Source organism: Convolutriloba macropyga, chromosome 1, assembly GCF_964194025.1.
Source record: "Convolutriloba macropyga chromosome 1, txConMacr16.3, whole genome shotgun sequence".
Classification (NCBI taxonomy): domain Eukaryota; kingdom Metazoa; phylum Xenacoelomorpha; order Acoela; family Convolutidae; genus Convolutriloba; species Convolutriloba macropyga.
Window position 1 is genome coordinate 72,593,290 of NC_134468.1, and position 24,182 is coordinate 72,617,471.

Sequence of the window (24,182 nt, forward strand, 5' to 3'; positions counted from 1 at the left end):
TTATATGCAATTCGTTATTATTATGCACGTATTAATTTCGAACCACCGCTCTGTCAATATTTTATGCACAATCACGCGTATTCACATGTATAATAATTCAGATGCATACAAAATGTGAAAACATATACAAATGGGGGGTGCCTAGCTTAATGGGGGGGGGGGCGCTAGCGGAAAAGATCCAATTATTTTAACCGTGTAATTGCTCTTGGACGAAATTCGAACCAATTATTGTAGTCGTTGCATAATTTATGCGTATCCATTTTGTTCTTGCGGTTTCTGTCAACCGTTTTGAGCGATTCGATATTTCGGGTAACCCTTTTAAGCTTTTAGGTTTGAAGTTAAGTTACATTTTTATGACCACCCTTCCGACAAAGGTGCTCCAGATAAATCATCAAGTGAAAATGATTTGGGAGGTGACTAAGGCGTACTATTAACAATTTGTCATAACTTTCTATGAGTGTCACTCATCTCATCACAAGGATAGTGAAAAAAGAGGGCTCTTTTCTGTTATTGCCCACCAGCCCCAAATATGTTCTTTTTGGTCAGCTTTAAAAAAAACACTTTTCCGAAGCCATAAAAATCACGAGCTGTTGTCTGAAAACATAATAGGTATTCAAGGACTCATTTGCTCTTAAATGGCCTTTAATTTACAGCGCCACCATATAATCCGAATTCTTTTTGATTGTAAAAACCGCAGTTGATACCAAGACTGGCCTTGCTATCACTGCGCGTCGATTAAAATTATGTTACAATTCTAAAGGCGTGCAACATAATTTTGCAACAATGGTTTAATAAATCAAAATAAATGAAGATTTTTGGATAGATATTTATTAAATTACCAAAAGTTTAAAAATTTTGAAATAAAAAAATCAAGGACTTTTGAGTTTGTGGGAAAAGTTCTGAAATGCAAAGACAGTGGACTCATGCCAGTGCTGTTTTAATGCTGACTGAATAAGTTTTTTATTTCCGGAAGTGTTTCGTCTGAGTCAGCTGTAAAAAAAATCAGAAATCTTCAAATTTTTTTTGCAGTAACCTGTTCTCAAGAAATTGATCAGTTCTAGCAGTTAATACGCATTTGTTCTGTGATTCGGAGTAATGAACATTTGAGTTGCGTAGTTTATTTGCTGCCCTATATAACAAATTTTGACTCTACATAATAAATGCTCTGAATAAAAGTTTTGACGATTATAAAAGCAGAATTACTCAATTTTTTCGCTCTATGTTTCAAATGGAGTTTAACTCCGGGTCAAAATAGAATATTCAATAAGCTAACATAATTTTATGCAATAAAAACAATCCTTGATGAAATCACGATGTACAAATAATTCAGTTCTGAGGGAAAAAAGTTCTGCTGACAATGACTGATTTGTACTGAAACACTGCATAGGTTACATTTCAGCGTTCTGCTTAATTGGCATAAAACATGGGGGAAATTCTATTAGATTGAAAAATGGGCAGATGATCTAAACTTTAGCAACGTTTTCAAGAAGCCAAAATGACGCAGTTATTTTAGTTATTGCTATCTTGACTGACAGTTTTGATGAACTCGCTCATCCTGATTTTTCCGACAGCCGATTTCTTTGCCTTTCCAGACTCTTTTGCCGGTGTTTGTGGTTTCGAATTGGTGGGTGCGTTTTTCTTAGTTTCACTTGTTTTGCCAGCTGGTCTTTGGACTTCGCTTGAGCCCTGCTGTTTATCAGACGACTCTTCAATCGGCGGTTGACCACTGTTCTTCCTCTTTACCTGAAGTTAATAGTATTGCGCTCCTGTAGTTGAATGATACCGGAGCATACAGTCAGTCATCATGATCAGAACATCTTTATTTTCCCTATGTGTTCTTTTTTGGTCTATTTACCTCGAGTAAAATTTGGGCCACGATATTTCTGGTTATATTCCAAGAACTGTCCAATACAGAGACAGTAAAACAAAAGACCCATTTAAAAGAAATCAGAGCGTGAAGAGAAACAAAAATAAACAAATTTTGGCAAATAATAATAATTCCAGAAGTTGTCTCTAAGAAAATGGCCACCTCTGTCGACAGTCGGTTTGAATTATTTCCCTGAACTGCTTACCGACAATAAAACCAGAATTGTAAACTAGAAAATTAAGCGGCTAATGTACTGCAGTGGGTAGCTATTGATGACCACTCTTATGCATCCTATCCCCAATTTCAACTGAAAAATGGACAAGTCTAGCTCCAGACACTGTCAACAAATCTCAAAAACCAAGGAATACTCTGTTTACAAAAAAGATTGTTTTTCTCGCTTATGCTACACCTGACCATGAAACAATATTACTTTTCTTTTAATCCAAGCACAATCATCAGAATTAGTTTGACTTCTATGAACGTGAAGCTCATGATCACAAAAAGGTAGCCAGCAATCTTATGAAAATCTAACACAGATCTCGTTTAATTACTGCACGACTAAATGTATGTAATGATTTGTTATCGGTGATTACCTGAAAGTGTTCGAATATCTCCTGTACTTCCTCCAGAGCAATGACCTGGCTGAACTCCTCCCCCATGCGCTTGTAGGCTTTTTCAAAGTCAGAAAACATCAGCTCGTCACTGCTGTCACTTCCCGGTTTCAGAATCTGAGAAAGAAATGTGCTTTTTACATCAGCACGCCCATCTGCACTTAGTGAACGTGTCGCTAAAATCAGCGCTAATTTCTTGCCATCTGCGCTAAAAGGCACTCAGAATTGTTCTGTCCCAACTGTTCTATAAGATAACAGCTTGTCAGCTTCGTCCAGAAACACGAAGAAAAACATTATCTACGAAGTCAGAATAGTTTCATACAGTTTACAGAGCCCGTTTACGTTACTTTTGTATAATTTCAAGTTATCAGTTCCGCAGAAAAAAATGCTCTTTGCAAAGTTTTTTTTCAAATTAAGTGTTTGCTCCTTGTTTGATGAATGGATTTTAACGCAAATCAGTCAGCTCTTTAGCAATTGGCTCCAGTCATTCTGTTGCGTCGCACAGAAATTCACGACATTCTTGTTTGAGAACCTACACGCCATCAAAATTGAAGCTAAAACGGAAAGAAACAGACGAACGACGGACCAATTGCTGAAACGCCTGACGAAGCAAACAATTTAGAATGGGGCAGAGGATAGAGAAACTTTTATGGTGCAAGAACTTTGATACGGAGGGGTTCACTACGCTGCACAGGCTATGTACAATCATTGTTCACCATCGCTTTATTTTAGCAACAGACCTAATTTCTGAATACACCCAATGCAAATCACTCAAAAAGTCAAGCGTGAAAAAGTCACTCGAGAAGTGTTCCCACGACAGAGAAACATGGCTGTCAGATTGTCAGAAAATAGCGACCTTTGGTAGTCAAAATACCTGTAGTCAAAACAACAATGAAAAACAAGACTTTGAAATAATCTGAGAAAACTCCCGTTTCTTTATCAATAGAAAATAGATGTTATTTCCTAGCTTCATTCAGAAAAAATTCTGACGTGCGAATCTCTACATCTGAAAAAAGCAAAAAATTTTTGATTTTTCTACTAATTTCCATGATTTTTTTTAAACTAATTATAAAATATAAGTTTATTGCCGAAAGCAGCTCCAAAACAAAGACTGAATTTAAGCTCAATAAGTGAGCACTAAAGTCTTGTATGTTCAACATAAGAAAAATGTATGTATGTTCGAAAAACTTATCACGCGATTGACATCTTACCAATTAGAGTAACAAATGATGTAACGCGTAAAAGATTAGTTTCTGAGTGGCGGAATGCATTGACCAAAAATGGCGTTTCTTTTCCTAGCGACAGAATCCTTGCAACACAATAAGATTGATACATCACATTGAAAAGCAGCAGTACGGATAAAATAAGCTTATATTTACGAAATGAAAAGTGCACATTGCATTACATAAGAATAGATTTTAGAAAGCGTTTCCAAAAAAATATCAAAGAACTGCAACATTGTTAACAAAAATTGATCAAAAACTCAAAATATACACAGAAAATTGTTCAAATACCGTTTCACACCGGACTTACATTATATTACAGCAAAAACCACTTCATTGTTCCGACCCCACTTGTGGGGGGGGGAGGAACTATATACTCAAACGGTTTTTTTTGTTCAGTCAATTTTCGCCGAGCGATATATTCATTGTAGAGAAATGTGATTGGTATCAATAAAAAGCTGGTACAGCGTAGAATTCAAAATTAAAGATTTTTTTTATTTTCGGTTTTTTCGAGGAGTTATCGAGGATTGAAGTTTTGTAGGAACACTGGATATTTGTTCACTTTTAGTGTAGTTTTTCTTCAAATTAAGATATTTTCTATAAAAAGAGCATTTGAAAATTAAATTTCACGCCAAAAAATGAACCAATTTTGTGTTCCTAATAGATTAAAGGCGATAAAAGACTAATTTTTGTCTCATAGGGAAGTTCACTATGAAAAAAAGTTCGAATTCTATTTGAGGGCCCTTTTTTTAATAAAACTTTGCTACAATTTTTTTGCTCTTTAAGTCACCTTGAGACTAGTCAGTTTTCATATCGAAGATCCGTTAATGAAAAACCTCCTTTGCAGTAAAATGAAGACCAATGAACAAGAAAACTCGTTTTCACGGAAATGCTCATGTTTTTTTGGCTTCGACTTGAGTTTTCGTAACTTTGAATGAAATTTTGAACTTCTTTTTGAGGTTTTACTGATTTTTTGGAGTCCTATAGCATGAACTCATTGACTAACAGTGCAATTTGTTTGGTAATGACCATTAAGTGAACATATCTAGTGCTTTGAGTGGACCGCTAATTGCTGTTAAGACTTTAAAAATAATTTAAAATTTTTAACAGCTAATTGCTGTTAAGACTTTAAAAATAAATAAAATCACATTATCCAAATATTGATTGCTCCCATTGGCTTAGAGAAAAAATGCAGCGGACCATGGATAAAGTTTTCAGAGCGAAGCTTGTGGTTCAAATGGCTTTGAAAATTTCTTCTCTCACTTTTCTTCTGAATTTTTGGTTTTTGTCTGCATTTGTTGTTTTCATAGTCATAGGACCTATTGTGATGTCTTATTGATTACCTATGCATGACAAACATCCATGTGCTCCCAATGGGGAATATTTGACCGTATTTATTGACTTCCGTTGAAAACTATAGAATTTAACGGCTGTTAAGACTTTAAGGATAATTATTCGAAACTTTTTTTGAACATTAACCAATCTTAAACATATTATCGTGAACTGTAAGTCAGTCTCAGTAATGACAGCAGTCTCATCCTTCCTAGTGCGACCAATTTTATTCTGGCTAGTGGTTTTATCTTGTAACTATTGGTTATATAACTTCAATGACACAAAATTTCAAAAACAATTCAAAAATTTTTGGATATTTTCATAATATTGATTATTTTTGAACTCTTATCACATTATCCAAATATTGATAGCTCCCATTGGCTTAGAGAAGAGTTGCAGTGAATCAAAGATAAAGGTATAGGAGAAAAGTTTATGGTTTAATTGGCTGCGACATTTTCTTCTCGCACTCTTCTACTGAAATTTGGTGTTTGCCTGTTTTTGTTGTTGTTCTCATAGTCATAAGACTTGTTGTGATGTCTGATTGAAAACCTATGCAAGACAAACATCTTTTTCCTCCTAATGGGTAATATATGAGCGCAGTCGTTGACCTCCGTTGAAAGCTTTTGAGTTTAATGGCTTTTAAGACTTTAAAAATAATTGTTCAAAAATTTTTCTGAACATTAACCAATCCTAAACATTTTTCGTGAACTGTTAGTCAGTCTCAGTATTGACATGATCATTTTTTTCTACTGCAGCCAAAACTAAACTGGTTAGCGGTTTTATCTTCTACCTATTAGTTTTAAAACTTCGATGCCCCGAGTTGTCGTAACTTTTTTTTTAATTTTCGGGTACTTTTCCTTATTTTTGAATCCTTTTGAAATCTTATCTCATTATCCTATTACTGATAGTCCCCAATGGTTTAGGGAAGACGTTCAAAGGATCATAGATTATGTTTTCAGAGAAGAGATTATGATTTAATTTGTTTCGACACTTTATTCTGTTACTTTTCTACTGAACTTTTTTGGTTTTTTCCTGTCTTTGTTGTTGTTTTTGTAGTCAAAATCTTGTAAGATCTTTTTGATGAAATATGAATAGAAAACACACTTGTCGTCCCATTGAGGCATAATTTAGCGTATTTACTGGCTTCCCTTGAAAGCTATTGAAGTTAGTGCCGCTGATACTACGAGTTTTCTCAAATACTGCGTGGTTCTAATGTATTTGTTCCTTTTTGTTGATTTTTGAAATTATACTGATAAAAAAGGAATCCCATTGCTGTTAAAAATTAATTGATAACAGAAAAGTATCTAGTGAAAAGTTCATTTTTCAATGCCTTCGACTTTTTTCTCATTTTTTTTCTTGAATTTGCTGTTTTTGCCTGTTTGTGTTCTTTAGGTAGCAGTAAATTGCTGACAGTAAAATCAGCTTGTAATGAAAGATTTTACACGAAGCAGTTAGTTTATAGTGAATAGTCTTAAATTTTATGATATACATTTTCTAATATTTTTCAAACTTTTCAGTTTTTGTTGTTCTTTTCGTCAAATTGTAACATTTTCATCAATGAGAGGTCCCATTCAATTCTTGTATTTCAAAAAATAACATATCTACTAATATTATTTTTCACTGATGTTTTGTTTGTTGGACAATATGGGTTTTATAAACGTTTTTTGAGTGGTCAATTTTTGTGTGTCTTTTCCTCTTCTTTCAACAGAATCGCTTAATAACAGATCCTTATGGTTTTCAAATGTTGCCCAAGTAAACTTATTTAATCTCTCAGTATAAATCCTTCAGCTGAATTAATAGAAATAACAATTGAATTAAAAATACATAATATTCAGATAATAGCTAATGATTTTAATTGTAGCAACAGTTCGTTTTTGCAAATCGTTTAAAATTTTTTCAGCTTTTCATTAGTTCGTTTCTATGGTTTAGTCTATCCAAAGACAGGTCTTTTTGGTTTTGTAATGACCTTTTAGTAATTTGTCAAGGTTCATTTAGTTAACAGCTAATAATTTTTAAGACCTTTGAAATTTCTTTGTTTAAAAATGTTGACTAATTTTTGAATTTTGCCTCATTGTTCGTTCTCTTTGTCAACTTGTTACCTAGTCTCATTAAGAAAATTTTCCATCTGCTGTGTAGTTAGGAAAAAGTAAAATTGTGTAGTTAAGATTTTATTTGACTGCATTTTGACGTCGTTACTAGATGCTTTTAAATTTAGTTATTAAGTTTTTGCCGTGAATTTGTTTATTGATAATTTTGTTGTTGAGAAAATCAGCACTCGGGTTAAACTTCAAGGACCTTGACACCTTGAAAAAAGCGTATGTTTACAATTCAATTTTTTTAAAGCCCGATTAGACTATTTATAGTATCAGTTATCACTTCGCTACCGTTGCCAACCATTAATTAGATTGAGATGCCTTCAATTGATCTTAGCGCCTCCAATAAGCAATAATTATTTTTGAGTGCAATATATTGTGCAATATATTGTTGAAGCGATTGAACAAGCATCTCACTCCATAGAATGAAAAAATAAACATAGACGGCAAATTGCCGGGAAATAGCCGCCATTAACGCGTTTGGCTTATATCAGGATTGAAACAGAAAAAGAGATAGAAATTGATAGAATTTTTTTCTAAGAGTCGAAAAGTGTTCTGATTCGGTGAGCAGTTGCAGATAGATTCTAAAACTTACTTAATTCAGCTTCTGAACTCAAAGCTATTCAGCTAAATTCTAGTGTCAGCTAGAAATGGCTCTAATGCACTTTGATAACCCAATGCACTATGACTTAATGATCAGGATTTATCGGTTTATCGCGTTTTTTTATTTTGATCTTTTGACATTGACCGCATTCACTACATAAGGAGGAATCTAAAATGCATTTATTTGAAACACTGAGCGAAGCAAGTCACGAGTCGAAGGTTGAAAATCGTGACTTATACAACACGAAAAACGTTATGTAAAGTTAAAGCGAAATTGAAAAAAATAGAAGGACCAGTCCTGAAATACAATTCAAAAAAATGAAGCAAATGAAGTGAAAAAAATCAGTCTCCTTATAAGATCAGCTTCCGATTAAAAAACCAAATACCAAGACCTCCACAAACGTAAAGAAAACACTACAAAAGAGGCATTCCGTGCGTAGCTCCGCATACACACTAGACTGCAGTATGTTAGCTACAATGCTCTCTTGAAAACCCTTAAGAAAAGCATATCAAAAAACTTAAGAGCCATAAAATATTTTTTAGCAGTTCTAATGACTGAAAAAAAGGACAATATAACTACAAATTTAAAAACAAATGGTATCTCAATGAATGAAAACGGTAACTAAATATAAGAGTTGATTGTTGTTTTTCAGATTAAGTGATAATACCTCTAGGAACCGATAAAATGTGCCATAAATGTGAAGAAGTGATAAACCAGCTAAGTACAAGAAATACAAGCAAAACTAAAAAAATAAGTAAAACGCGTATAAATCGATAAAAAGACAGCTGAAAATTAAACGAAAATTTTAATTAACTCGATTATTTAGGCATCCTTGACAATCGATGAGACTTTTCATTAAGGAAGCTAAGAGATAAGACAACAAATTGAGCAAAATAAACTCGTGATAAAAATAGATATTTCTTGAAAAGAATGGAAGTCATAATCATAGAAGGAATTAACTTTAAACTGTAACAATTAAATCAAATAAATAGTTCATATTAGCAATGAGACCTGTCGCTAATGAGAATAAATGCTAAGATAACGAAAACTCAAAAAACTCAAAAATATTTGAGAACAAATTGTGTCGTGGTCATTAAAACCACTAGCCATAAACTCAAACATCTGATTAGATTAATGTGTACTTTTTTAGGAACCAATGATACTGCCATTAACGATACTAGGTGCTAAGACAACAGAAATATTCATACAAAAAGGCAAAAATGAAATTTTCAAAATTTAATGACAAGAAATAGTTTCAGTGTAAAAAAAGAATTAACTGCCGGTCGATGAGTTCAATCAAATGCAAATAGGCTCCATCATAACACGAATGTAGCATATTAATGTAACTCAAGAGGAAAAAACGCTTTCAAAAACGTTCGAATACCAATTCCTCACTCCACTTTGAAGGTACTTGAAAAATCACGCTTCAAACCTCCTCTTTTTCGCTCCCTTTACTACTCCAACGTGATTATTATCACCACTCTAATTTGACTTCACTGACGTGAAAAACGTATTAACAGAACTTTAAACATGACCGACTAACATCGGGCGAATTGCTCTCAAACGACCGGCGAGAGGTTGGCTTCGTCAATAGCTAGCCAAAATTAGTGAGACTAGCTTTAGTTTAATTGAAGGGGCGTGAGGTGAGCGCAGCGGGGTGGGGGCAACAGTGGGGGTGGAGGGTGGGGGTCTTTGGCTGCACGGGGCCCTTACGGCCTGAACGATGTGTAGGGATGGAAAATGGGGTGAGGGGGTGGGGTTGTGTGAAGTGAGGGGGGCTGATGCGGAGAGGCGGAGAGGGGGAGGGTGGGTCAACTTCTAAGAACCGCACTCAACACCATAAGTACAAATCTCCAGAAAAGTTTCTGTGAATCGCATAATTTGAGACTTAGTGAGCTAAAGGCTCTAAGAGAACTTAATGCCCGTTGAGCGCTACCTGTTGATCCCGTTTTTGAGGACGAAAAGTCAAATGGGTCAGACGAAAAATCTATCAAGCGAAAAATCACATAAAAAATCCAACAAGACTAATATAATTGCTACAAAACTTGTTTGAGAGCAATTAAAAAGACAGCACACCAATACGATTCGAGAGCGCCTAAATTTTAGCCGTTGAGAGGCAGATGGCGGCTATTAAGAACTTAATTAGAAATTTGCATAATAAAATGAAAAAAAAGTTCGTTTGAAGTCAGCTTGCTTCATAATCATAACAAACATCTAGACGAAATAGAAACATTAACCGAGAATTGTCGGAATAATTGCTCTTGAACGACAGGCGAGGCAATTTAATTCATGGTTTTTAGTATAGATCAATTTTTCTTTATGGGTGCAAAAAACTCGACCCCACCGGGATTCGAACCACTGACCTCCCGATCCATGTGGATCACTGCGGAGCACTAGAGATCACTCAAAAATGATGAACGAAAGCCTGAAAAAGTCACTTGAGAAGTCAAAGAATGTTCTAGAAGAAAAGCGCAAAATGGTCAAGCGAAAAATTTGCATTAAAAAAGACCAACACGCTTGCAATAATTGCTATGAACTGCGTTCAAGAGCAATTAAACAACCGGCTCATGGCCGGAAATAGTGAGGGAGGAATGTCGAGGGGTTTATCTTCTCAAAATGCAAACTAAACCTTTCACCTTGAATATAACAAGAGGACTAAATTCAGTACAGTAGAAACAAACTAATTATACTAATGTTAATCCAGACGGCTGTCAGTGCGCTACGCACTATTCCTAATTTTAAAAATATCTGTCGGATTCCCAAAAAGTTGATGCGCTAGCTTTAGAGCCCTGTACAAAAAATTTGCGACAAAATAATGGATTGGCTAAATATGAACTGCGGACAGATATTCTAAGTCAGCTATTATTTTACGTCAAGCATGAGGCTTAAATTTTTTGAATTCAATACCTTGCCAACCTCTAACTTTAAGCAGTTTGACATCCTCAACAAAAGTATCATATCTTCAAGCCAATTAAAGTACAAAAAATAATTGTAATAGAGCTATTTAAGTCCTTACGCTCAAAGCTCCTTTCATACAACTAAAAACATTGACTATAAGAAATGTATCGTTGACTCCATGACGCCACTGTTGATCAATTCAGTCAAAAGTGGTTCAAATAAATGAAACAGAAAATTTCGAAAATTATAGATCACTAAAAGTGCCAATATTTGACACATAAGTTTTAAAATCTTTATTTCAACTACACTGCTGAGTTGTCACGTTCCTGCACATTTGGTCTCTAACCTATTATTTCATTATCACAGCTTTTCCATAATTTGATAAAAGCTCAGAAACATAACCGCCTACCGTCGGATGAATTGCTCTCAAACGAAAGGCGAGCGGTTGGCTTCGGTAGTAGTCAGCTAGGGCTTAGAGATGTTATGGGGAAGGGAGGGTGCGGTTGTGCGAGAGTTGGACGAGCTGGGGTCCAAATTGCCAGGCTGGAGGAGGGTGGGTTGCGGGGTAACTGATAGGGGGTCAAACTTTTAAGACTAGGAACCGCCCCTCGCACCCTGAAATTGTCTCGTCAAAACAGTTTTGGTGAATCGCATACTTATAGTAGCAAGGTGTAGGGCTCTATGAGAGCTGCTCGGCTACTTAATGCCCTCCGGGCGCTACCAGTTTATACCGTTTTTGAGGACGAAAAGTCAAATGGGTCAGACGAAACATCAGTCATGCAAAAAATCGCATAAAAAAGACCACAGGACTAGTACAATTGTTACAAATTTTATTTGAGAGCAATTCTTGTCAGTGGGAAGGTACAGATGCGTTCGCTTCCTAATAATATGATTCATTACGAATTTCTGACTGTAACCTTGAAAGCGTCCTCTAGCTCTTGTTCTGTTGTACCATCGTCCACAAAGTTCCTCGACATGTTCTCAAGCAAGTCCAGAAAGTCAACCCGTTCGCTTTTCGACTGACCCGAGGAGGCAGCAACCGGTGACAGAGTTGATCCTGATGTACTTTGTCCTTGATTATTTATAAATCGCTTTTTATCGTCATCAAGTTTCAGATTGACTTTGCGAAGCAGTTTCTCGGCGTCTCCATCTCGAAAACTGGGAGAGCTTTCAATTTTTGTTTGCATTTGGAACGCTCGTTGAAAGTCAACAAGGTCATCTTGTGTGAAATCTTCCATACTCAAATTACTCATTATTTTGTAATTAGTAAATGGGTCGTTAATGTTGCGTAAGGCAAATTTACCAAAGAGGAAATAATGGAAACAAAAAAATGTAAACAAAATGGAGTTCGAATTCAAAACGAAGGAAATGATAACGAAAAGCGTATTCTGTGCTTTCAACAACTTCTTGAATTATGAGAAAGTTGCAATTATTGTTGATGGATTTTTACAGCAGCCACCAAGTTTCCAAAACGGTACACATCAACGCTAATATTTAAATGAGATAGGTAATCTCGTTTGAAAAAAGTGTAGTAGTTTTATTACCATTGCTAATATGCGTCTAACACCAGTGAATGCTTAACAAACGGCAGTTTTCACCTTTGAAAAGCGGGAAATTATGCTGAGCATGTCAATAAAAAAATGCTGAGTAAATAAACACTGAAACTAAACACACACTAATGAGAGGAAAAGCTTTTAATCTACAAGAATATATTTCCTTTTCTCTCTCGTCGCCACATTTTCCATTTACCATTATCTACATAATTAGAATTTTCATACAATTCACAGTCTGCCGCCATACAGTCTTCTTGGGCGAAAACAAAGAAAGAAAAGCTGGGCTCCTATTCCTTTCAACAACACTACTCTTCTCAGAAATGCTCATTTTCAGCCATTTTAGTCTCCATTGTTTAAGTACCTTTTTACTCTTTAATTATCTACGTATGTTTGAAGAGGTAGAACAATGTTACATTAAGAATTCAAACAAAAAATCGAAAATGAAAAATTTGCATGTTGGAGTAGGAGCCAATAATTCTTATTGTTAGTTCACTAAAACCTATCAGTGTCGAGTTTCAGTTCATTTCAAGATGACGTTCAAAACAACAACAAACAGTTCCATAAGGTCGCAGGTCATCAGTTATCTTTTATAATTTCTATGCTCATCGATTGATGTGATTTTGTTAAAACGTTTAAGTAATTTAGGCGGACGCAGCTGCCTTTTGTTCTGCATTGTCAGCGGGTGCTTCGTTCTCGCGTGGGTTCTTGACCATCATTTTCTTGATGCTGGCAATGGCCTTTCCAGGGTTGAGGCCTTTGGGACATGTCTTGGTGCAGTTCATGATCGTGTGACACCTGTAGACTGAGAATTTGTCTCTCATCGCATCCAATCTCTCTTTTGTATACTCGTCTCGACTGTCCACCATCCACCTTTAACACATATTACTTCAAACATTGAGAAATTTTCATCAGTGAACATGTAGAGTCTAAAGAATACCGCGAATTTTTAAATTTTGAACAAATTACAAAACGCCCTTCATACCATTAATTTATGTCTCTTGAACAGTTTCGCTAAATCGCATACGTAAGGCTCTAAGAACTTAATGCCCTCCGGGCATTGCCTGCGTATCCCGTGTTTGAAGACGAAATGATGGTCAGACGAAAAAATTGGTGGTAATAAGAAAATCCTTAGAAAAAAAATGAGTTTCCTATAGGTTTTCCATTGTTCCGATGTCTAATTGATTTAAACTTATGAACTGTGAAACTGAACTCCGATAAACTTCAATTGCAGTGAAAAATCCGTATTTAAATTTGATCATCCCATTTAGGTAAGCAAAACTCAATAGAAAAGATGGGAAGCCATTCTGGGAATGAAGTAGGTCACGCGTGACCAACACAATTAAGCCAAAGAACCAAAATTACGCTCCAATGTGAAAACAGGTCACACACCACAGTCCAAAATTATGCATGAAAGAATGCCAAAATAACTTGAAGAGAGCGCGAGGTCACTGGTCTGACAACAAAGGAAAAATAAAAAAAAGTATAGCTGCATGAGACAAGAAAGGGCCGTGGAAAGGCTTATCCAAAATAAAAACTATTGTATTCGCACAAATTTTTGCCCAGAAATCAGTTTTTGTAAAAATTGCTGAGCTGATAGCATCTCTCGCTCTCACCGGAGAGAACCGCGTAACATACCCGGCAGATTGCGGGAAAATAACCGCCATTGATTCTCCTATACCAGATTGGAATTGAAACAAAAACATAGCCGGCAAAATAAGGAAAATATCTTCCGTTGACGCGCTTAATGCACATCGGAATTGAAACAGAAAAATAAAAAGGGGATAAAATTGATAGAAATTGTTTCTAAGTGTCAAAAACATGTTCTCATTTGGTGGGCAGTTTCAATTAGATTTTAAAATTATAATTAACTCAGCCTCAAAACTGACGGCTTTTGATTTTGCTTTTTTTGACGTTGACCGTAATTGCTACAATGCGTAATTCAATGAGTGAAAGAATTTAAGAGAAAACCATTCAACTGAAACAGAGTGCGGAAAGTCAGGAATCGAAATTGAAAGTCGTGACTTGAAAGACGAGAACGAAAGTATAGGCTAATTTTAAATAGGAGAGAGCCAAAGTAATAGCCTCAAAAGGCTGACTGTGGCATTTAATATGTACAAAACTTTTGACAGTACATGCTATTTTCCGGCATACCCCTATATTGTAGGGAAAGTATACAGGTATTAGTATCAGTGCCAATAAACATTAGACCTGATAAATTAGAGAAATAGAAACGAAGGTAAAAAAAAACAAGCATCTAAAACTATTCTTTATGGGTTTATTCCAATTTTAATGCCGATTTCGCAAATCCATAAAGACTCTGCGTTGTTCAGATTGCTTCGTTGCCCAGAGAAATCAAAAACATTTGAAGCAACTAGCTGTGAAATAAGGTAAAGCGAAAACAAATTTTCGCTTAAAGAACTAAAAAAAGGCCCGAATTAATTAAAATTTTCAATTAATGTTAATTAAAAAGTTTAAAAACGTCCAAATCTCATTTGACGCGTTTTTTTGCGAATTTCCGCTTAAAGAACAAAAAAGTAGGCCCGCATTATTTTTGCTAATCGTTTTTGCTAATTTCCGCTTAAAGAACAAAAAAGTAGGCCCGCATTATTAAAAACAAAAATTTAGTAAAAAACCGTAATTTTTATTGTTACATTTTCAACCTATTAAACGGCTAAATTACGTTCTTGGCAAATGAGAACATTAGATAATAAACTCACGCAGACACAACTGGAAAACGTCCTTTTGATTTATTATCTAAGCGAATGGTTGCATTCTGAAAATGAGCAAATTTGCAAAAGCTTTTCGGAAAAATGCAACTACTTCACTAGCAAGGAATCCGCTCCTTTTTCGCTTGGCGGCCCCCAAAACCGCTGCACGGAAATTGAATGCTCCCTTAATTTTTGGAAAACTGGCATTGATTTACAGATCTACTGAGATACGGTCATAGAGTGGAGACCAGCCAAAATTTTAGTTAAACAGCATTTATAGACGGATTTCTAACTGTTTACTTAATTCTGGCCTATCAGTATCAAACCCAAAAAAATCTTCTGCTTGTCAAAAAAAGGCTGCGATAGCGCCACAGATCTGCAAGTTCAAAAAAGAATTAAAAACGAAAAAGAGAAACCTCATAAAAATGGCTGAAATGCCTATATATATTTCAATTAAGAATCAGTATAACTTAGTTCTGTTTCTATTGAATCGGCGTGTTTTAGATTGCTCCGTTGAGCATTTGATGCTTAAAAGCATCTTGAGCAAAATGAGCGGCAAATGAAACTAGCCTAGAGAAATTGAAAACATTTGAAGCAACTAGCTGTGAAATAAGGTAAAGCGAAATCAAATTTTCGCTTGAAGAACTAAAAAAATAGGCCCGCATTAATTAAAATTTTCAATAAAAGTTAATTGAAAGGTACGAAATTGAAATTTTTCCTCAAAATCTCATAAGACGCCTTTTTTGCTAATTTCCGCTTAAAGAACAAAAGGCCCGCATTAATTAAAACAAAAATTTAGCAAAAAACCGTAATTTTCATTGTTACATTTTCCACGTAGTAAACGGCTAAATTAAGTTCTTGGCAAATGAGAACATTAGATCATTAGATAATAAACTCACGAATACACAACTGGAAAACTTTCTTTTAATTTATTATCTAAGCGAATGGTTGCATTCTGAAAACGAGTAAATTTGCAAAGGTCTTCGGAAAAAACGCCATTACTTCACTAGCAAGGGCTCCGCTCCTTTTTCGTTTGTCGGCCCCTAAAAACCACTGCATGGAAATTGAATGCTCACTTAATTTTTGGAAAACTGGCATTGATTTACAGATCTACTGAGATACGGTCATAAAGTGGAGACCAGCCAAAAATTTAGTTAAACAGCATTTATGGACGGATTTAACAGTTAAATCTTGCTAATCAGTATCAATAACAAAGAAATCTTGCGATTGTCAGAAAAAGGATGCGGTGGCGTCAAAGATCCGCAAGTTAAAAAAAACTAAAAACTAAAAAAATCTCTTTTAATAATGGATGAAATGCCTAAGTATATTTCAACTAAGAATCAGTATAATTTAGTTCTGCTTCTAATGACTCTGCGTGATTTAGATTGCTCCTTTGAGCATTTGATGTTTAAAAGCATCTTGAGCAGAATGAGCGACAAATGAAACTAGCCAAGAGAAATCAAAAACATTTGAAGCTACTAGCTGCGAAATAAGGAAGAGGGAAAACAAACTTTCGCTTAAAGATCTAAAAAAAATAGGCCGTATTAATTAAAATTTTAAAAAAATTAAATGAAAATTTGAAAAATAAAACTTTTCGTCAAATTCTCATATGACTCGTTTTTGCTAACTTCCGCGGAACCGACGAAAAAAATTATTGCACAGTGATCTTCACATTATCTACAGTTATTTAGACAGGTAAGAAAACTTAATTGCCAGAAAAACAAAAATTTAGCAAAAACCGTAGATTTCATTGTTACATTTTCCACCTAGTAAACGGCTAAATTACGTTCTTGGCAAATGAGAACATTAAATAACAAACTCACGAAGACACAACTGGAAAACTTTCTTTTGATTAATCTAAGCGAATGGTTGCATTCTGCAAATGATTAAATTTGCAAAATATTTTCGGAAAAAACGCCATTATTTCACTCGAAAAGGCTCCGCTCCTTTTTCGTTTGGCAGCCACAAAAAACCGCTGCATGGAAATTGAATGCTCTCTTGATTTTTGGAAAACTGGCATTGATTTACAGAACTACTGAGATACGGTAATGATGAAGTGGAGACCAGCCAAAAATTTAGTTAAATAGCATTTATGGACGGATTTAACAGTTAAATCTTGCTAATCAGTATCAATAACAAAAAAATCTTGCGATTGTCAGAAAAAGGATGCGGTGGCGTCAAAGATCCGCAAGTTAAAAAAAACTAAAAACTAAAAAAATCTCTTTTAATAATGGATGAAATGCCTAAGTATATTTCAACTAAGAATCAGTATAATTTAGTTCTGCTTCTAATGACTCTGCGTGATTTAGATTGCTCCTTTGAGCATTTGATGTTTAAAAGCATCTTGAGCAGAATGAGCGACAAATGAAACTAGCCAAGAGAAATCAAAATCATTTGAAGCTACTAGCTGCGAAATAAGGAAGAGGGAAAACAAACTTTCGCTTAAAGATCTAAAAAAAAATAGGCCGTATTAATTAAAATTTCAAAAAAATTAAATGAAAATTTGAATAATAAAACTTTTCGTCAAATTCTCATATGACTCGTTTTTGCTAACTTCCGCGGAACCGACGAAAAAAATTATTGCAGTGAGCTTCACATTATCTACAGTTATTTAGACAGGTAAGAAAACTTAATTGCCAGAAAAACAAAAATTTAGCAAAAACCGTAGATTTCATTGTTACATTTTCCACCTAGTAAACGGCTTAATTACGTTCTTGGCAAATGAGAACATTAAATAACAAACTCACGAAGACACAACTGGAAAACTTTCTTTTGATTTATTATCTAAGCGAATGGTTGCATTCTGCAAATGATTAAATTTGCAAAATATTTTCGGAAAAAACGCCATTATTTCACTCGAAAGTGCTCCGCTCCTTTTTCGTTTGGCAGCCACAAAAAACCGCTGCATGGAAATTGAATGCTCTCTTGATTTTTGGAAAACTGGCATTGATTTACAGAACTACTGAGATACGGTAATGATGAAGTGGAGACCAGCCAAAAATTTAGTCAAACAGCATTTATAGACAGATTTTTTAATTGTTTACTTAAATCTTGCGTATCAGTATCAAAAAATATCTTGAGATTCTCAGAAAAAGGCGGCGGTAGCGTCGCAGATCTGCAAGTTCAAAAAAAATTAAAAACGAAAAAAAGAATTCTCTTAATAATGGCTGAAATGTATACCTCAACTAAGAATCAGTATAACTAAGTTCTGCTTCTATACGATGCTCAGATAATTTTCAATTAGATTGCAAAACTCTACGTTGATCTGATCTCATTAATTACTTAAGTAAACGAGTCATTTTAGAAGTGAGGAAAGTCATTTTTGAGAGTCAGGTAAGTTACAAGTGACCAAAACTTTAATCACGCGAATAAAGAAAACCTAGCTCAACTAAGAGTTTATAAAATGATGTCGCTCAAGCAATTCCGTCGCAATTGCACGAATTAACGAATAAAAAAGCAGATTTGAAAGGATCGTGATGACATATGATTGTTAAAGAATCTTGGAAAAAAAACATGACAGGACAAGTCCTGAGGCAAAATTAAAAAATTTTCAATGACTTAACAAAAAGTTCTACAATTTGCCACAATTTGAATTGGAAACAAATTAAGAAAAACAACGATCACAAACCTCCAAAAAACAGTAATAACAGAAGTGAAATTGCTGCACATGAACAAAAAAATTACAATTGAAAAAGCGAACTTTTGTTCAATCACCGTTTCCTGACTATTTTAAAGATGAATTTGAAAATTTCACGCAACAAGAACGCTCGCTTCATTTCCTGTTTCGATGTAAATCGCTACTCAAAATTGACTCAAAATCATGAAAAAGTTGTTAACAGATCTTAAAAAAAAGATAACCAGAAGAGCTCCGGAAACTACTCGAAGAGTCGTCTTTACCAGAAACCTATCCCGTGACATCACTATCAACCAATAGACCAACCGAGGAAATTCGGAAAACATGATTTTAAGCCAAATAATAATAAAAATAGGAAAATTTAATTAAATTTTTATATAATACAAGTACATATAACAACGATAGGCTTTCTCTCGGAGAATTTTAAAAATATTAATTGGCCACACTATACTGTGGAAATCCTATTATATGCTTAAAGATCGCTTATTTTGAAGAATTAAAAATCCGAAAATAGACTAATACAATTACATGTTTCACATTTTTTTGTCACTTTTTTCAACAAAATAACTGCTTTATACCTCCAAAATTGCTTTCATTTGGTAATTTAGAATGCACAAGAGCAATAGGCGTCTATTTAAATCGTAAATAAAAAGAATAATACACTTGGCCAAAACCTGGTCAAGCATCCTCAAATACGTAAAATTCAAAAACCTCCAAATTAGCTGAAAATTTCTCAACATTCAAAACAAATTTACACGCTTCCAAAACAACATGATTCTTATTAAAAAAAATAGCCCATTGAAACTTTTTCAGGAAAAGGCCTAAGCTAAAACAAAAAAACTTCTTGAAAAAGCCGACGCTGACAAAACAATTTCAGTTGCTTAGAGGAAAAATTTTTACTTCCTGATATCTCATTTTTCCCGAAAACAGCGGCATGGAAAAAAGCACTCATTTCGCTCAACTCTCCAATTTTGTACAAAACTAAAACTAAAACTACTCCGAAATGTTTCGCGCCTTCCATTTCCTGCTTCAAATGTCACTCAATAAAATTGACGAAAAAAGACTGCTCCAATACTCCTCTCCGAGTCAAAACGACACTGCCCTAATTCGACTCAAATTCTTTGATTTTTTTTGTAAAAAACCAAGAAAAGACGATTAATAGCCCCAACTATCGCTTTGTGGATATTGATAAGAAATTGGAGCTGTTTTGAAAGCTTTATAAAAAAACCGGAAAATTTTTCAAGGATTGATTTTCAGTACCTGTAATTGGTATTCAGTAAGTTTTTACAATCTTATCCAAAGTGAATATGTTCAGCATCTACTTGTTGCTCTGTGGTTTCTCATTGGACAACGAAAATAGTGCAAAAAAAGTTGGTTTTTAAGATAATTATAAAACTTGAAAGCAATTACTGGTGAAGTGCGGGACTTCGCAACCTCGCAAAACGAGCAAAATTGAGCTTCAAAAATCAGCAAACTCATAAGTATGACTTAGATTCATTTCGAGGCCATTAACAGGTCACTTAAAATTTATCAGAATTAGATTAGAACGATATTTGAATTTTTGAAAGAGCTGCACAAGCAACTGCTTGCACAAAATTGGCTGAAAGTTTGACCACATGTCATTTTAGAACTTCAACATCATCTTAAACACAAAATCATTTTAAACTTAAACGAGATGCTCTCGAGCGACCAGTGAGGCAAACCATTTAGAATGGGCATAAGCCAGAGAATTTTTTTGGTGCAGAAACTTCTGACTAGGAAGGGTTTTCCAACCCGCGACCACTTGGATAAGAGTAGGGGAAATTAACCACTACGATACACGGGCTATGTACAATCATCGCTCACGTTCGCTTTTGTTTTAGCTACAAATTAATTTACGACTTTTTGAAATTTTTGAATGCGATTACGAAAATTCAAGCGTGAAAAAATTCACTCGAAAAGTGATATCAAAAGAATGTTCTTAAAGAAAACGGTCAAGCAAAAATTTTGCATAGAGGCACACACGTTTACAATAATTGCTTGAAATTTGGTTCGAGAGCAAATAATCATAGGTGCCGTGTCCCCTATTCTACCGTAGTATTTCAGAAGAAAATTGAGAACAGCACTGACCTGTATGACTGAAGGAGAACGGCCGGTCCCAGGTACTTGTCACTGTTCCACCAGTAGGAAGGACAGGAGGTTGAACAGCACGCACACAATATACATTCATACAATCCTTCCAGTTTCTCTCTATCCTCAACTGATTGGTACTGCTGCTTCTCTCCAATCTTCATCTCAGTCTTCTTCTTCAGAAACGGCTCAATGCTCCTGTACATTAAATACACAGGAGTTAAACAAAAGTATCCAGTCGTCAAAAATGGAATCATTGAGATGACACCTCACTGGCACCAATCATGAATAGTTAAGAAACTATCAGAATCATTGTCAAGAAAGACGTTTTAGAGCTGCAAAAGTGTAGAATCTGAAATACGAAAGAAACAAAGACGTCCATAAAATGAAAAGCAAACAAAGCCTTTTTGACACAACTTCTTTTTTTTTGACACGAGTTCTCTAATGTTCGAAGAACGCATCCAATTTAATGAGAGCAGCAAAACAGTAAAAAGCAGAGAAAAAGGTCAGGCAAAATTTTTGCACAAAAGGGACACGTTTACAATAATAACCTAATATTTCGTTCACGAGCAATTAAAAAACTAATTTGTTCCATTTTCCCCAGAAATCAAAAATTTGCATTTTCCCCTTGTTTTTCTCAAAAGCAGTTGGCAATTTTTCAAACTAAAAGAAGTGTAATAGTTTTCTATTGCCTCAAAAAAATCTAAACTATCAAAAATTTTGTGCAGACAAAATTTGTTTGAAATTTATCCACATGATACTCGCAAATTTCAAGTTTCTTGGACTTGAAGGTAGTGATAAAAATAAAACTTTCGTATCCGAATCGTTAAGATGGCCGATAACTTCCTTCTGATCGATCCATTAACAAAATGAGAGAATTCATTTACCAACACGATTATGCTTTGCAGTACAATACGTGAAGCGAGCAAACATCTAACGAGATCAGTTACACGAAAACTAACGACATTAGCCGTTGGAAAAGCCGACACGACAAAAATTATAAGCTCATTCAATTTTAACCACTGAATGAACATATTGTTAGCCTAGTCTTGATTCTTAGGCGTTGTCACATACCGCTTGTATCGTTCAAAAACTAGTGGAATCATTTCAGACGCAACCTGAGAAAACACATACTAAATTTTGACATCAATTCGGCCGTGAGCGAGAACACATATGTGATGCGACACCATGACTTTTCAGTACTTTCAAAGGTGGTCAACAGTCTTATCCAAACATTTCAGCTGCAAAAAACCGATTGGTTCATCCGGACCTTGATGCAGACAGCTGAATTCCGACATCTCTACATGCGTGACATATCTAATTTTAGAAGGTTGACTGTACCTGTACTGTGCGTAAAAGTTGGACATGTCAGGGACGAGGTCTTTCACCACATACATGTGAGGTAGAGGGTAGATCTTTGTGGTGTGTGAGGAGGAGGTGTTTATCTTGCACAGACACGCCAACTGGTTCGTCCCGTCAATATTCATCGCACAAGATCCACATATACCTATATGTCAAAGTAGTTCGCTCACAACTCCTACTTCATATGAATTCGAATTCGCATCTGACAGATCTACTGTTATTGCAGATTTGTCAAAAACGACAGGCTTTTTTTCCCAACATTAAAGCCATTCAAAAGCAAAATAAACAATGTAACGTTTCCAATAATTGACCAACGCAGTTAACCATAAACTCCTCAGAGTCGATAAAATACGAACAGTCAACTTTCTCGTCAGGTAGAAAACTTCAACTAAAGCAATTCAATTATCAAAAAAAAGGTTCATTTCAGATTTTTTTCAGCTTCGATACCTTTATTGACTGCTTAACACATTCCAATATTTTCTCTCACTAAAAATAACGGTCTACTGTTAGACAAATTGCTATCAAAAGGATTCTCAGGTTTGATTTCAAACGTCGCCTGCATAGAGACAATTTCTAATGATACCACTCACCTACGATGAATATATCGATTGGCCAAAATTCACAGAACAAAAAGAGAAAAACCCAGTTGAGCAGATAGTTCCTACCCTATTAAAGTGGGTCTGAACAACAAGAGCTCTGCTCAGCTATCGCTTTCATCAATTTGGTCACAAAAGGCAGAACAAGTAATGTTTGAAAGGCTAAGGTTAAACTTTTTGCTAGTACTACAACACAGCACAGAACGCATTCATTGTTAAAAAAATTTAATGAAATCAGAAGTCATGAGAAATCTAAGCAAAAATTTCAGGCCCACCGCCTCGAGTGTAAAATACGCGTGAAATATAATACGATAGACTTAATATGCAGCTTTCACATGAGGTGTAAGTAATATATGCCCATTATGGCAAACATCTATCGAAAATTGAAAAACAGCATTCATAAACAGTCGAACAAGAACAGTACAGAACATCATTTGACGGCCTATGAAAGCTTTAAAATCAATTTACCTTCTCGACACGACCTTCTGAATGTGAGAGTGGGGTCTTGCTCTGATTTGATTTTGATTAGGGCATCCAACACCATCGGTCCACACGATGACATGTCCACTTTGTAATCCTGCAATAAGCACCTCTCCTTTTTTACAACAGCAATTACAACACGTTAAGGATCATTTTCTTTAATAAATTACACTACTCAATGCTCATTTAGAAGTCAGGCTCATTTACTACTTGAGTCGAGGATCTAAAAAAAACAGTTTGTCTGATTAAAACTAAGAGGACATAACCGAATAAATCCGAACGAATTGCTTTCGAACGACAGAAGGGTGCTTTATTCTATTTGTTTCAGCCGATGCGGTTGCAATATATCCAATAGGAGTCTTCAAAATACAAAATCCAAAAGGGGCTTCAGACAAAACGCAAAATTTCAGGTGTGAAAAAGTCCTTTCAAATTTCATTCGAGAACAATTGATAAATCATACATGTGGATAAAGAATTACAGCCGAAACACAGTCACAATAGAATGCGAACTTGCCTGCATGCGTGGTTTGGCCTCTTGTTCTGGATCCCATCTGTATATTGTGAAGTTAGCTGCGGATGCCAAGGGTGCTGACGTAGACAGAGATCTCCCGCCCCTCACAAGGGACATCCCTACAGTGGGAACCCTCCGAGATGATAACGATAGTGCCCGGCTACTGGACATTGGTTATCTGAAAATTCTATAGCATGAAAAGCATGAAATGATTAGTACAATAAATAATTAGGCATCGAAACGATTAGTACAAGTATGCAAACTTACGGGCACTTTCGTTGATTGCGTACTTTCTGCAACTCAAAACCTTCACCCAATGATTTGGGAGCATACCTTTGAAGCCGATGCTAAAATAATCTAAGCAAAAATAGGTAAATAATTAATTTACATGAGGCTTCTTTGAATTTTTCCTTTAAAAAAACAACAGGCAAATTTATCTTAATGCATAACATTTATATCATGAAGCCTGTAATCAAAAGTATAACCCCATGGTGTAACAATAAAATATAAAATCCTTAAAAAAATGACATCAAGGAAAATTTCTCAACGCTTTTTCCTACTTTCGTGGTATTCAAACATAACCAGAGACCCTTTTTCAGGT

General features: G+C 35.2%; 2 protein-coding genes across 2 annotated transcripts; both read right to left on the minus strand.

The window, feature by feature from the left end:
* Positions 1-964: 964 nt before the first annotated feature.
* LOC142342388 (uncharacterized) lies at positions 965-12,245 on the minus strand. The gene is made up of 3 exons (XM_075393706.1): positions 11,546-12,245; positions 2,461-2,595; positions 965-1,743 (listed from the first exon to the last, which is right to left on the minus strand). Exons 1-3 carry the CDS (start codon positions 11,879-11,881, stop codon positions 1,510-1,512), a joined length of 705 nt encoding a protein of 234 aa, XP_075249821.1. The 5' UTR covers positions 11,882-12,245; the 3' UTR covers positions 965-1,509.
* Positions 12,246-12,320: 75 nt separating this feature from the next.
* Positions 12,321-23,787, minus strand: LOC142342380 (succinate dehydrogenase [ubiquinone] iron-sulfur subunit-like). Its single transcript, XM_075393694.1, has 5 exons — positions 23,585-23,787; positions 23,059-23,167; positions 21,974-22,139; positions 20,633-20,830; positions 12,321-13,051 (listed from the first exon to the last, which is right to left on the minus strand). Exons 1-5 carry the CDS (start codon positions 23,750-23,752, stop codon positions 12,823-12,825), a joined length of 870 nt encoding a protein of 289 aa, XP_075249809.1. The 5' UTR covers positions 23,753-23,787; the 3' UTR covers positions 12,321-12,822.
* Positions 23,788-24,182: the final 395 nt, after the last annotated feature.